This window comes from Electrophorus electricus, chromosome 5, assembly GCF_013358815.1.
Source record: "Electrophorus electricus isolate fEleEle1 chromosome 5, fEleEle1.pri, whole genome shotgun sequence".
Classification (NCBI taxonomy): Eukaryota; Metazoa; Chordata; class Actinopteri; order Gymnotiformes; family Gymnotidae; genus Electrophorus; species Electrophorus electricus.
This window is the reverse complement of record NC_049539.1, coordinates 8569825-8583283: the sequence shown is the minus strand read 5'-3', so window position 1 is coordinate 8583283 and position 13459 is coordinate 8569825. Positions and strand designations below refer to the sequence as shown.

The 13459-nt window shown below is 42.6% G+C and overlaps 2 protein-coding genes across 5 annotated transcripts in view; one reads left to right on the top strand and one right to left on the bottom strand.

Annotated features, from left to right (window-relative positions):
- The first annotated feature begins 2359 nt into the window (after positions 1 to 2359).
- LOC113576120 (growth hormone secretagogue receptor type 1) lies at positions 2360 to 3974 on the top strand. Its single transcript, XM_027008051.2, has 2 exons — positions 2360 to 3143; positions 3667 to 3974. The coding sequence occupies exons 1-2, from the start codon at positions 2360 to 2362 to the stop codon at positions 3972 to 3974; spliced, it is 1092 nt and encodes a 363-aa protein (XP_026863852.1).
- A 2576-nt stretch (positions 3975 to 6550) lies between these two features.
- Positions 6551 to 13459, bottom strand: part of fndc3bb (fibronectin type III domain containing 3Bb) — a 42543-nt gene continuing 35634 nt past the window's right edge. For all 4 annotated transcript variants that reach the window (XM_035526097.1, XM_035526100.1, XM_035526099.1 and 1 more), the window contains 4 exons: positions 12132 to 12341; positions 10806 to 10972; positions 10103 to 10230; positions 6551 to 7753 (listed from right to left, as the gene is read on the bottom strand). In XM_035526097.1, coding sequence (XP_035381990.1) covers positions 7454 to 7753; positions 10103 to 10230; positions 10806 to 10972; positions 12132 to 12341 — 805 coding nt within the window. In that variant the 3' untranslated portion in view covers positions 6551 to 7453. The remainder of the gene's footprint in view (positions 7754 to 10102; positions 10231 to 10805; positions 10973 to 12131; positions 12342 to 13459) is intronic.

The following is a 13459-nucleotide window of genomic DNA, read 5'->3' as shown; positions in this document are numbered from 1 at the left end:
TCTAATGGGACTTAATATAGTACACAGACAAACAGCCATGAATGATTTACCACCAGATGGCAGAACTGTTTATTTTTTACACAGTAAACATCAAAATTTGTATTAATAACTATAAAAATAAACATCTAAAATGTAAAATTGTTTTAAAATAAAAGAAATAACCTAATTTCATCTGTTGGTGGATTCTGTAAGTAAGGCCTTTTTCACGAGGTTTCAGCAGTGATGTGCAGTCAGGCCCTTCTAACACTTCAGAGAAAGGGTAACAAAATGTGGATGGAAAAAAATCTAGAAACATATTTAATAAAGCAAAATAAAAAACAAACATATTCATGGGCAGTGGTAGCTCAGTGGTTAGGGTACTTGCTCTGTACTCTGAAGGTCACCAGTTCAAGCCCCACCACTGTCAAGTTGCCACTGTTGGGCCCCTGAGCAAGGCCCTTAACCCTCAGGTTGTACTCAGTCATAATTGTAAGTCACTTTAGATCTAAGCATCAGGTAAATATACAATGCTTTTACTTTTCTTTTTTTTCAAAACTCTGGCCCTTCTCAGAGTTCTGAAGAAGGGGCTACTGCATTATTAGTAAAACATCACTGTCTGTGTACATGCTGCCTTAGCCAGGTAACTTCAAATGGCGACTACAGGTGAGACAGACGTGGCATACCTAATTTGAAAAGGATCTTTCAAGGCTACTCTACAATGGAAATCTCATTCAGCAAAGTCAGCAAACTCCATCTATGCAGAATGGGTACATGTGTGGTTAGGATCTAGATCATTAGGCATATGTATTCAGAGATATAGGGATAATTTGTGAGTATCCAGGGGAAGAGAACCCCTTACACTATAGATCTGAACAGTTATACTTGCTTCTGTAATGTTGATGCTATTAAACTGTGTTAACCTGTGTTAATATGGTATCATTTGGTAACATTGCATCCAAGTAACATCATAGTCGGTACATTATGCACTGCACATTACTGGGTTTAAGGAATTACATTGTATAGCTTCTTCCTGGCAAGCTGACATCAGATAGGTCCGGACCCTGACTCGAGTCAGGCTCAGCCTTTATATAATGCAATCTTTTCACTACAGCACAAGGATTATGCATTTTACAAAAGAACAAGCACTAAAAAAAACACTGATACTACCAAAGCTCAACCCAGCAACAAAGGGCATGGTGGTTAGCACATTTGCCTCTCAGTGCTTGGGTCTTGGGTTTGAGTCCCTATATGGGTGGAGTTGACATGTTCTGTCTGTGTGGGTTACCTCCTATAGTACAAAAACATGGAGGTTTTGTTGATTTGATATTCTAAATGGTCCTGAACGAATGTGACTGTGTGCATGTATGTCTAGTGATGGTTGGTACTCTGTCCTGGTCTTAATCCTGCATCTGGTGCAGTCCCCCAAGGGGCTGTTACCTGTGATCGAGAGTACGCTGTGCGCAAAATTAGCTGCCGCTTCTCATCGGTGTGTGAGTGTTTGTAAAAGCTGATATGTGTAACGCGTCCTTGAGTCTGAGAAAGGCGCTGCATAAATGTAAATGATAACAACGTTATTGTTAATGGTTTTCCTGCCTCGATCTCACTCAAATTAAGTTCTGTTATTCTTTAGACCCTCCTAGACCTTGGAAACCTGGAAGTATTATTATTTTGTCCCTTTTACATAATTTAGGCTACAGCTGATGCTTGGTGGTTATCTGCTTTGACTGGCCACATAATAGCAATATAGGGGGCAAAAAAACTTTTACCAAAAGAGCTTTTCAAAATACTATAATAGCTAATGGTTTACCGTGACCAGGAGACCGACTGGGTTAAAGCGAACAGAAATAAAATATCTAGCTCAAAACCTCAAACAACTTAATTTTTATACATTTTACGCATTATTTTCGGCGATTGCTCACACTCACGTAGCTAGTTCAATCGCCTAAATCTCAGCTACTTTAAAAAGGCGGATGAGAAGAAGCTGAAATTGGAACACAACAGCCTGCTGCTTAGACGCAGGCTCGTGGACAGCTACTGTGCGCATGTGTTTCGATGCACTGTACTACACGACCTCGTCGCAGAGCGAAACGCACATCATAGTGCTGTAAACAGGGAGCTCGTGCACAGGTCTTTGTGTACCAAAATGTGGTTTAATGCTTGAATCATTTCAAGCATTTCCTCCTGCATTGTCCTACATCTTTTGTTTCAGCGATTGCACAATGTAAATATACCAAGGAGCAAACAGTCTTGAAGGCTATGCGTTTTTGCGCACAAGCTTAATCACAACGCAACTTTTATTTTACAACATTTTCTAAGAAACACAAGAGGATGTACTCATGGAATGCTTAAGCTGAACATTTCTCTTTGAAAACCTATCATTATGACTAATTGGACGAACATGTCCGTCTGTCCGGTTAGTTTGTGCGATGGAGAAATTGTGGATAACGCAACAGAAGCGGACGTCGACTACCCGGTGCACCTCTTCCCCGTGCCGATATTGACTGGGATAACGGTGACTTGTTGCCTTCTCTTTCTGATTGGAATTACAGGAAATTTAATGACTATTCTGGTGGTCAGTAAATATAAAGACATGCGAACAACTACCAACCTTTATTTGTGCAGCATGGCCTTTTCCGATCTCCTAATATTTTCGTGCATGCCCTTGGATCTCTACCGCGTCTGGCGTTATCGACCGTGGAATTTCGGAGACCACCTGTGTAAACTTTTTCAGTTCGTGAGTGAAAGCTGCACGTACTCCACCATCCTCAGCATCACAGCCTTAAGCGTGGAGAGATACTTTGCAATTTGTTTCCCCCTCAGGGCAAAAGTTGTAGTGACCAGACGTCGAGTGAAGGCAGTCATTCTGTTACAGTGGCTCGTCGCGCTCTGCAGCGCGGGACCCATTTTCTTTTTGGTAGGGGTTGAACACGAGAATGGTACCAAGCCGTGGGAGACCAACGAATGTAAAGCGACTGAACATGCGATCCAGTCCGGCCTACTTACTATGATGGTTTGGGTCTCCAGCGTCTTTTTCTTTCTGCCTGTTCTGTGTTTGACGATCCTCTACAGCCTTATAGGCAGAAGACTGTGGAAAAGAAAGAAAAACCCAATCGGACCCATTTCTAGTCGGGACAAGAATAATAAACAAACAGTTAAAATGTTAGGTGAGCGCCCATGTAGTTCCCTCTGAAAATAGTGCTAATACTACTATTATTGTTGTTTGTTGTTATATTATCGCACAGAATAGCGCTAGGGCTTAATAGAGATGACAACTGAACAGAGTTGGTTAAATATTAGAAATCAAGAAAGCTTTGTGGTCTTAAGTATTGTTGAAACGATATTGTCATAACATAGACTGGTTGTTTTCTGCAATGGTAAAAGTTTAACTAAGGTATTGGTTATTCATTAATTGGTTATTTTAAATTGAGATTAAGATTAAATAAAAACTTAGAGTTTTTATATACTAATAGTTCTATTTATTAAAATAGTAATTTATTAAACATAGGTTATATTTACATTTCATGCTTTTATACTGCTATTTACCGAAATAAAATCTAGGGCTGTTTGGATTTCTGCATTTCGTAACTATTAAACACATTATGGAGCATATTATGCATATTAAGCATATTATTAATTCAGCGTTATTGTAACCAGTGTACTGTAATGCTCTTCCTCTCTTCTCGACAGCGGTAGTGGTGCTGGCGTTTGTGCTCTGCTGGTTACCGTTTCACGTGGGGCGCTATCTGTTTTCCAAGTCATCCGAAGCGGACTCTCCTCTCATCTCCCAAATCAGCGAATATTGCAACCTGGTCTCATTTGTTCTGTTTTATTTAAGTGCCGCAATAAATCCCATTCTTTATAACATAATGTCAAAAAAGTACAGGGCCGCGGTTTGCAAATTGTTTGGAGTAAGGCGTACTCCTGACCGTTCAATGAATACTGTCGTCAATACGAAAAGCTTTCCGGCGTGGAACGAATCCGGCGGCTGCACATGACACTGGACACAACAGATCTGAGAGATGACAAGGTCCCATGGGCGCTGCTATACTGCACACAAGTCGCTGGACGTCTATCAAGGAGGCGACGATGCAATACCCTCACTTCTAAAAAATCACCGGACATAGTGGATCGGTTTGTTTAAATTCATAGACCAACTGCAGAAGTTTGCCCAGGCGTATAACCTAAGCGACTCTAAACAGTCCAGTCGACTTTAGCCGTAGTTTGACGGAACCATCTGTCGCTTAAGTCAACAGAAATGTCCCAACATAAAAATAGCAGACCTGTGCATGACTCTTAAATTATTTTTAATGTATTTTATTTTACCTTGAAATGTCAAAAAGTCAATTATCTTATTATAGCGCTGTAACACTTGGGAGACTATTTGTACTTCCTGAATTTATTTTGCCATAAAATTCTTGGAACGTAATATAAATATGCATCCAACACAAAAATGCCTTATTTTTAATTACTGGATGACAAATATAGCACTGTAGACGTAAGCTCTGCACATTGTACCCCGTCCTGGGGGAGAATACAACTGTGCTCGCTGATAAAAATCTTTAACCACTTAAAACAAGTTTGCGTCTTTTCAGCCAATGGCTGTCTTCATTTATGGAAATTAGTGGTCAAATGTCTGCGGCTGTTCAAGCTGTGTGTGTTTAAAGTCTGCATTCAGTCTAATGCATTTATTACAGAATGTATTGGTGGCTTTGATGCTTGTAAACTTTAATAAGCATATTTCGTTTGGGTTGTGTTTTAAGTGTGCAATTAAGCCATGATGGAGGCACAGCACATAGTAGTAGTAAAATTATAGCCAGTGGTAATATGCATTCATTATAGATGTCCAGTAGCATGTAAGTGAATGTGTGTGTTTGGAAATTTAAAATGTTTACATTTGGAATATTACTTTTGTTTGATTAATGCCAATATGGAGCTGATGAGAATAGTATCTTTTCCGTGCATTTTTTACTTCACATTTTAAATCACATTTATCTCTGAATTAGACGTCACCAGTTAGGCCTCTGTCAAAAAATTAAATTAACAATGAGATGACAAGCACCAGATCACAAGATTTATCTGTCAAATCAAGCAACATACCAAGTCATATCAGAAAAATTTAAAAACATTTATTGTGTATAAATATATTACATATATGCTACAGATACATAATCATCTTAAATACAAAGGGTAGTACTTCAAATCTATACATTAAACAGATATGGTGTTTTTTTTTAATATATAATGCCTACAATTATAATTTACAACAATAAACTTGATATGATCATGTTTAAAATTGACTGTGTGAAGTGATTCTCATCATGTGTTAAGGTGAACATTTGTGTTGTTTATACACAGGGCAACTCTATCAGGTCACCCTATTGTACGGTTAGGGTCACGAGTCACGACATCAAAAGATCCCTAAAGTAACAATCTGAAAACTTTTATATTTATTTAAAAACCTACAAAAGATGTGTGGGGCCATTGGTCCGGGGATTTAGATGAAACAATTGAAATTCAAAGTGTTCAAGTGTTTCCACTTCAAGTTTTATATGTAGTATCAAGTTCTGACACTGTTACATCACACTTCTTCCAAATGACAATGGAATGTTGGAAGTCCTTGATGCATGGCAGATGAGGACTGCATTCATTTAAAGAAAGTAAACCAGAATGTGAACATACAAATATATATTCCATATTAGGACAAACATTGATTTTAACTTGCTGACTGGAGTAGAAGGCGAGATGACAAGCTCTTGGATCTTAGCACAGAAGTCTGCAGTTCTTGACATAAATCAGACATACTTGATTAAAAGATGGCACATGAACAATAAAAATATATCTGAAACAAAACAGGTTAATATCAAGATTATTGCTCTATATTTGGAAAAATATTTCATCATAACCAAAAAGACATGCTACATGAGAAAATATTGAATATGACAGTTTGTTTGATTCTTAAAGAAATAAATAAATGATTGCACTGTGATTGGCATTATAAAGTACTGTATGCAATATATAGTATAAATAAACCTAACCTTGTTATACCTTGCTTTCTCACTAACTTTGGTTAAGGTATGATTGAGCTAGTAAACATTTTTCATGTACTGTGTAATGTGATCTTGGCTAGACAGGTTGGGGGGTAAATGGAACTGTGGATGTAGTCTGAAATGATTAGAACATATATTTTAAAAAAGAAAAAAAAGAGGAGGTGTAGATGCGTACAACATGCATGCGTACAACATACATGACGAAATCTGAAGCCGAGGCATAGATGCTCGCTGGCACTGTGAACAGTTGTCTGGGCCCTCCAGTCCCTGAGGTACCTACATTCCAGACTTCATTTTACTGCAAGCTACCAGTGGGCAAAGGTTGCGATTAGAGTCTCTTTGGCTGTACAAACGCTGCTTTTGTGTTTGAAGGACCCAAGGCCCCTTTCCTTTTATACTTTGAATGTACTGGGAAATGCAGAGAAAATGAGACCTGGTAGAAGGATGATTAAAAATAAATTCTCAAGATCAGTATGGAGGAGTTTGTGGGTGGGTAGGGGAGCATCCTGTGATGGAGACTGACAACTGATTAGTCATTAAAAAATTAATTTACGGGCACAATAAATATAATGGCCTGAAACTGAATGAGATGGAGCTCTCTTGTACCTTTATTTTCTTGACTTCCATTTTCTCTTCTTCACATTGAATATCAACAACTCTAGAATATGCTCTAGGTATCACTAGTGTAGTATTAGTACTACTGCGTTAGTGTTGAGAACCTCAAGCTTACTGTTACACCAACCAGCAAAAGTAGCTTTAACAGAAAATATGAAATTACACACCTCATCTTAGCTGATATGTTAAAGCTATAGCATTAATAAACACTTTGTAAAAATACAGAAATATTTTAACGCTTGAATGTTTGTGGGGCCTCTCAAAATTTAGCTGTAGAAAAAAAAAGGACCTATAAACCTTGGAAAACATATAAAAAATACTTTTTATTTACCACTTTTCAGTTTCATAAGATGTAGTTTAAAAATTTGTGCAACAAAGACACCAAGTTTAAAATACACTAAAAAAGACAAACAAGTAAAACAAAAGAATTGACGAGGTGGGGGGAGTGGGAGTGGCTGTCTGATGCCTCCTACCAGCCAATGTAGACTGTGTTGGTCTGATGCCTCCTACCAGCCAATGTAGACTGTGTTGGTCTGATGCCTCCTACCAGCCAATGTAGACTGTGTTGGTCTGATGCCTCCTACCAGCCAATGTAGACTGTGTTGGTCTGAAGTCCCTCCTACCAGCCAATGTAGACTGTGTTGGTCTGAAGTCCCTCCTACCAGCCAATGTAGACTGTGTTGGTCTGAAGTCCCTCCTACCAGCCAATGTAGACTGTGTTGGTCTGAAGTCCCTCCTACCAGACAGCCCAGACTGTGTTGGTCTGACGTCCCTCAGGTTTGGCTGTGCCGTGCCATTTCTGCCCTGAGACTTCAAATGAGAAGCTGGAGCAGGTAGGCGATGAAGATGGAGAAGGATGCCACGCCGAGGACGATGAGGCTGGCAAACTGCTCGTCCGTGAGGCCCCGGGTTGAAGCGGCGCCGGCCACGGCCGCCCCGCCAGCCGAGGCAGAGGGGGAGCGGCGTGGGGAGAAGTAAGTGGAGGGGCTGAAGGAGCCACACAGCTCCTGAGAGGTATCCAAGCAGCGCCTGCACGCGAGGACGCGGATGCGGTAGTCCGAATTCCACTGCAGGCCGGAGAGCTGGAAGGTGGTGTCCTCTCCCTTGTAGACCTGGGGAAGCATCCAGAGAGAGAGAAAGGAAGGGGCTCAGTGCTGCCGCAGCTGTATACACATTTCTGAACGTATGTTATAAGCTTATGAACTTCCGTAACGGACACTAAACCTGTAACTACCAACAAGAAAAGGGGCCGCTAGGCCAGACAGATATTCGGAAGTTGATTCAGGGATGCACCTTTCTCAGTGCCCCAGAATCTAAAGGTCCTTTGAGAGGATCCACTGTGGAGAAGGTTCAAGAGGAACCACAATTGTCCCAACATGGAACAATGTGCAATGGGTTTGTGCACCTACTTTTGAACCATTTGGCACATTTTTACCAAAAATAAAAAGGTGCTGGAAGTCAAAAAGTTCAAGCCTACATGTAGTGTTATTATATTTCCATGGCTATTCAATAGTAATATAAATATACATATTAATTATATTAACATTGTTTATTGTTTGTACTAATTGTTTAATATCATTTATTTTTAGATTTTATTAAATATTTTGTTTCTTTCATTAAACGCTTCTGCTTCCTCCTTTTTTCCTGCACATTCTTTGCCCGTGACAAATAGATTTTCTTCTCATCACCAATAGTGGATCCATACTTGCTGTCTGGATAAAAACAAACAAATCTGTAAGAACAGCACAAATGCTCACAGGTGATCTACGTGCTCCGCCTCCTTGCTACTACTGTTTACTTCAGTTATGCAATGGCCTCCACTGAGGACACATCCTTGGTTCCAATAAAAACTGGTGCAAACGCGGACCGGTTCTAAGAAGCATGAACAGAACCTGTTCTAGAACCAGAGTTATTTTGGTCGAAAATGGCTAAATGGAAGAGGTTCGAGAAGACCCATAACGTCTGTGCAAAGCTCAATAATCTGAGGGCCAGGGCAATGTCCTACTGATGGATATAATGAAAGCTTTTTTATTCTACACTGGATAAAATCAGTTTAGTCCTCTCTTTCTGGTTTATTAATCCTGAGGTTAAAATCGTAATCCTATGTAATGGTAAAGCTTTGAGTAATTATTTGAGACATTCTCTACCTTGTAGGTCTTCAAATTCGAATATCATAAAAACTTTCTTTCTCAGGGAGGCAAAAAGGCACAGGATGGTTCTGTTTTTTTGCTCAACATAGCTCTATTATAATGAAATAATGAGGGTAAAGCTCACAGTTTGGAGCAGATGAAATACATTGCGTGTGTTGATGTCAGGGAGGGGATTTTCAGTGAGAAACCTTGTTAAGGTGTGTGTGCGCTCGCCCACATATAGCTTAGCCACATACACATCAACACAGGCAACAGCAAAAAGGTCTAATTTGTTAGGGTTTTGAAGCCATAACAACCCACTCCGGTCCCGGGAGACCATGCTGACACATCCTGCACCATTCAGGAGGGGTCATTTGCGATCAATTTCTGCTCCATTTCATACATCAAAACAACCATTCAATCACACCACACAGATGCAACATGTGAGCTGAAAACAACATATTAATTTAACTTCAGTGCTGACCACATATATTCCCACTTGCCACACACAAGATATACCCTCTGGTCTGTGTATCAAAAAGACAACAGGTTGAAGACTGGCCAAACTTCTGGTTTGAATGCCAATGGGTGATTTGGGATCAGGAGATGTTTTTTGAGTAATAGCAAGAAATGTATGATGAATACATCTTAATCATTTCATTGTTCCTGCCATATAGTCCCTCTAGTGAGTTGTTTTATAGAAGTTGATCCTGCACCTATGCTGAGTATTGATCTCTTAACCCTGCATCTATGCTGAGGAACTGAAACACTAGTAATCACAGGGTATTGTTTGTTACCGTACTTATCGTTGTCTGAGATAGAGCTTATATGCGTTTTGCACTTCTAGGCATCAGCATTAATCCAAGTGTTTCAACACTATTGTAGTTGAACTGTAACTTACTGTACTGTTCAAAATTTACTTTAGTTATGTATTTTCTAAAGTTTCTAGCTATGAACTGATTTGTAGAAGATGGTGTGAAAATCGCTTTCATCTTTTCATAAAAAAAAAAAGTTCAATTTTGTTCAAATATTGAATGAAAATGCATTTACCGTGGAAAATGGAACAACATAAAAGCAATCACACACAGCATTTAATCTTAACCAGTCTGGGATCATTCCTATTGACAACACAAATAATCCAACCTTCCCGGCAGGATTGTATGATCATCACTGCTTGGCTGATACCTCTGCTTGGTAATGAGATCAGTGCATTTCCCCTCTCAGACAATCAAAACACTTCGAGATCGCATCTTCTAGTTCTAAAACATTATTCCTGGCCCAGAAGGAAAAGAACCACCCCACTCCCACGTCCCAGTGGTCGGGCTGCTGTACCTGTCTGTACTCCGACTCCCTCCCGCCCAGGACCTGGAGCACATAACTGATCCGGTCTCCCCTCATAGGTGGGACGTTCTCCCAGGTGACCTCACACGTATTGCCCTCTAACTGAGCCACTCGCGGAGCTGGAGGAAGACAGGCAGACAGAGGGAGAGAGAGTTAGAGAGAGAGAAAGAGATTGTACACTCTCCTTATTCACATATCTCTGCTCCTCAGGAAGTGTAAGACAGTCACACTACACTTCACTGCCCAGTGTCCCTGCTGATCTAAACAGCCGAAGTAACAGTCTACGTTAGAACTGAAACGGTGCGTGCAGTGCGCAGCTCAGCTGGGTGTGAATACAGTCAGGCTTCATGACATACACGTGTTCTACATGGTCACATGTTCAGGTTAATACATCCATTGCATATGTAGAAATTAAGTGACATCTCAGATTCCGTGCCTGCTAATGTGAAAGAGGGCTAGAGATAAAGGCAGTGGACATCACAGCTCATAGTAATTCAGTATAGTTCAGTTTAAACTCTTTGGTGTCTCAGTACATTTTCTGTTAAGTATTATTGCAATACTTGCTTTTGCGACACTGATATCTCAGAAGGCTGCGAAATGCCCCTAGAGATTGACTTTGTGTGTGCCGTGACCATCATGACCAGTCTCAGGTGTTCCAGCTGGGCGGCTGGGGCCCCACAGTAGGCCTGTGTACCTTTGAGCGTTGGGGGCACCGACTTGGTAGTGGAGAAGGAGCAGGTCTCGGAGAAAAGGCCCTCGCCGGCCTCACTCACTGCCTGGATCCGGAACGTGTAGCGGCTGGACTCGCTCAGCCGCTGCACCCGGTATGTGCGACTTGGTCCTCGGTAGATTGGCACAAACCTGCCGCAGAGCCAAGCACATTAAATCACTCACTCACGACAGACAGCAGCCGGGGGGGGGGGGGGGGGGGGGGGGGGTTGTTATAGCAAAGTATGTAGAAAAGTACATATAAGAAATAAGGAAGCATTGGCCTCATGGCCCCTCTGGAGAGGGAAACCGCTGATTATTGTTTCCTACTCAGTGTTGGGGTCAGGGGATTAGATGAGGCCCCTCTGAAAAAACATCCCTTCACAAATGACATAAGTGAGTGGAAGACGCTGACAATCATTCATCAGGCTAAAAGATGGAAACGTTTGACTCTGACATTTTGGGTCCATGTACCAGACTACTTAGTCGGGGTAAAAGCTGGAAGCGACAGGCTCCGGCAGACCAAAACGCCTAGGAGCTGCAGGGAGTGATTAGTCTCCATTGAGATTAGCTTTATCAAATCAGAGTCCATCTCCTGCGCTGCGTGGAACTCGGTGGTCTGTGTGTATTAAGTAGAAGAGTGTGGACTTGGCAGTCAAATCACTAATCAGTGGGAGTGGAGGAGAGGTCAGCCTAGCCCTGCCGCTGCTCTTCCTGATTTGCGCTCGCGCTGAGAGAGGAGCCGAGCATTAGCAAGAACACTCTGCCTCCCTCACGGACACGCACGCACGCACGCACGCTCAGAAATGGCATCAAACTAAAGGGGAGGCAAAAATGTTAGAACAGGTTTTAGGATTTTAAGCACCGGCTCATTGTATAGGATTTCCTCAGTGCAGTGAATGTTCTTTCACATTTTCTCTCGCCCCTGTCCCAAAGCAAAGGTGACGGAGTCGAGTGACCTTGCTGCAGTTCAGTGGTCATTTATATGCAACCACAGTGCTGTTCCACCAGCTGCCCTTGTGTAGAAAGGAACAGAACCCCGCAAAACATCCAAATACTGCATTACAGTCGCAAAAACTAATATTATTAGCAGGCTAATGCCATTTAATAGAACCCAGGCCTTTCATGTGGAGTACAGATTTTTGAACAGTACTGCCCAGGTTTGTGTGTGTGTGTGTGTTTGTGTGTGTGTGTGTGTGTGTGTGTGTGTTCACCTCTGGTTCCTGTGTGTGTGTGTGTGTGTGTGTGTGTGTGTGTGTGTGTGTTCACCTCTGGTTCCTGTGTGTGTGTGTGTGTGTGTGTGTGTGTTCACCTCTGGTTCCTGTCCTCCATCTGCAGAATGTAGGTGACCTGGTTTGTGAGCGGCCCCTTGCCGCTCTCCCCCCATCGCAGCCGGAGGCTCTGTGGCCCCACAGCGGCACACTCCAGCCTGGGGGCCGGCGGTGGCAACGGCCTGGTTCTCACCCGCAGGCACGGTCCGAATGGACCGGCACCCGCTGCATTCTCTGCCCTCACCTGCACACTAAGCACACAGAGACACCGAGGGGCTGTCAGCGTTGCCCATCGAGGCTCAGCTTCTGTTACAGGAACACACAACTGCAGCCAGTCTCCTCCCCACAGTTTTTCTTACATTAAAAAAATTCTCTGAACTGGATCATGTTCCGTTTTTGCTAGTATGGCCGTATATACTTTAATGGCCGTTTTTCTAGACTCCGATGAAGAGAGAGAGCCTACAATTTGCATAAAAATTACTACACAGATGAAATGATAATTTACGGCACTCCTTCTAGAATGAGTTACTCAAACATGCTCAAGACTTTGCTGAAGTTGGTCTCATATTCTACTGGTCAGGTCTTTGGTGCCCTTCTGTGGCAGGCCCAGGCTAGGTCAGGCTGTGGACTCAAGTCTGGAGAGCTGAAGCTGAACCCCCAGACACTCCATCCTCCTCCCTCTACTACTCTCCCTCTCCTGCTTTAACCACTGAGTCCCAGAGGAGCTTCTGTCACGAAGGCCACAGTTACGTGAGACACATGCAACATGGCTGATAACCCAGTTACACGCGCACGCACACGGCGTGAGGCAGCAAGACGACTGAAGCTAAGACTAAGAACAGGCACTGCAGTCAAGTGGCACCATGAAAAGGGACTAGCACTCAGTCTGAGGCACCGCAGTACAGCATCTGTCAGTCCTCAGCAGCTCACTGTCTCACCGTGTTACCCCCTCACCATCACACTGTCTCAGCAGCTCACTGTCTCACCGTGTTATCCTCTCACCATCACACTGTCTCAGCAGCTCACCGTCTCACCATCACACTGTCTCAGCAGCTCACCGTCTCACCGTGTTATCCTCTCACCATCACACTGTCTCAGCAGCTCACCGTCTCACCATCACACTGTCTCAGCAGCTCACTGTCTCACCGTGTTATCCTCTCACCATCACATTGTCTCAGCAGCTCACTGTCTCACCGTGTTATCCTCTCACCATCACACTTTCTCAGCAGCTCACTGTCTCATCGTGTTATCCTCTCACCATCACACTGTCTCAGCAGCTCACTGTCTCACCGTGTTATCCTCTCACCATCACACTGTCTCAGCAGCTCACCGTCTCACCATCACACTGTCTCAGCAGCTCACTGTCTCA

Excerpts from the sequence above, each read along its gene's own strand:
- LOC113576120 (XM_027008051.2), top strand. The coding sequence starts at position 2,360 with ATGACTAATTGGACGAACATGTCCGTCTGTCCGGTTAGTTTGTGCGAT. Across the intron at positions 3,144-3,666 it reads ACAAACAGTTAAAATGTTAG|CGGTAGTGGTGCTGGCGTTT; the intron begins GTGAGCGCCCAT and ends TCTTCTCGACAG.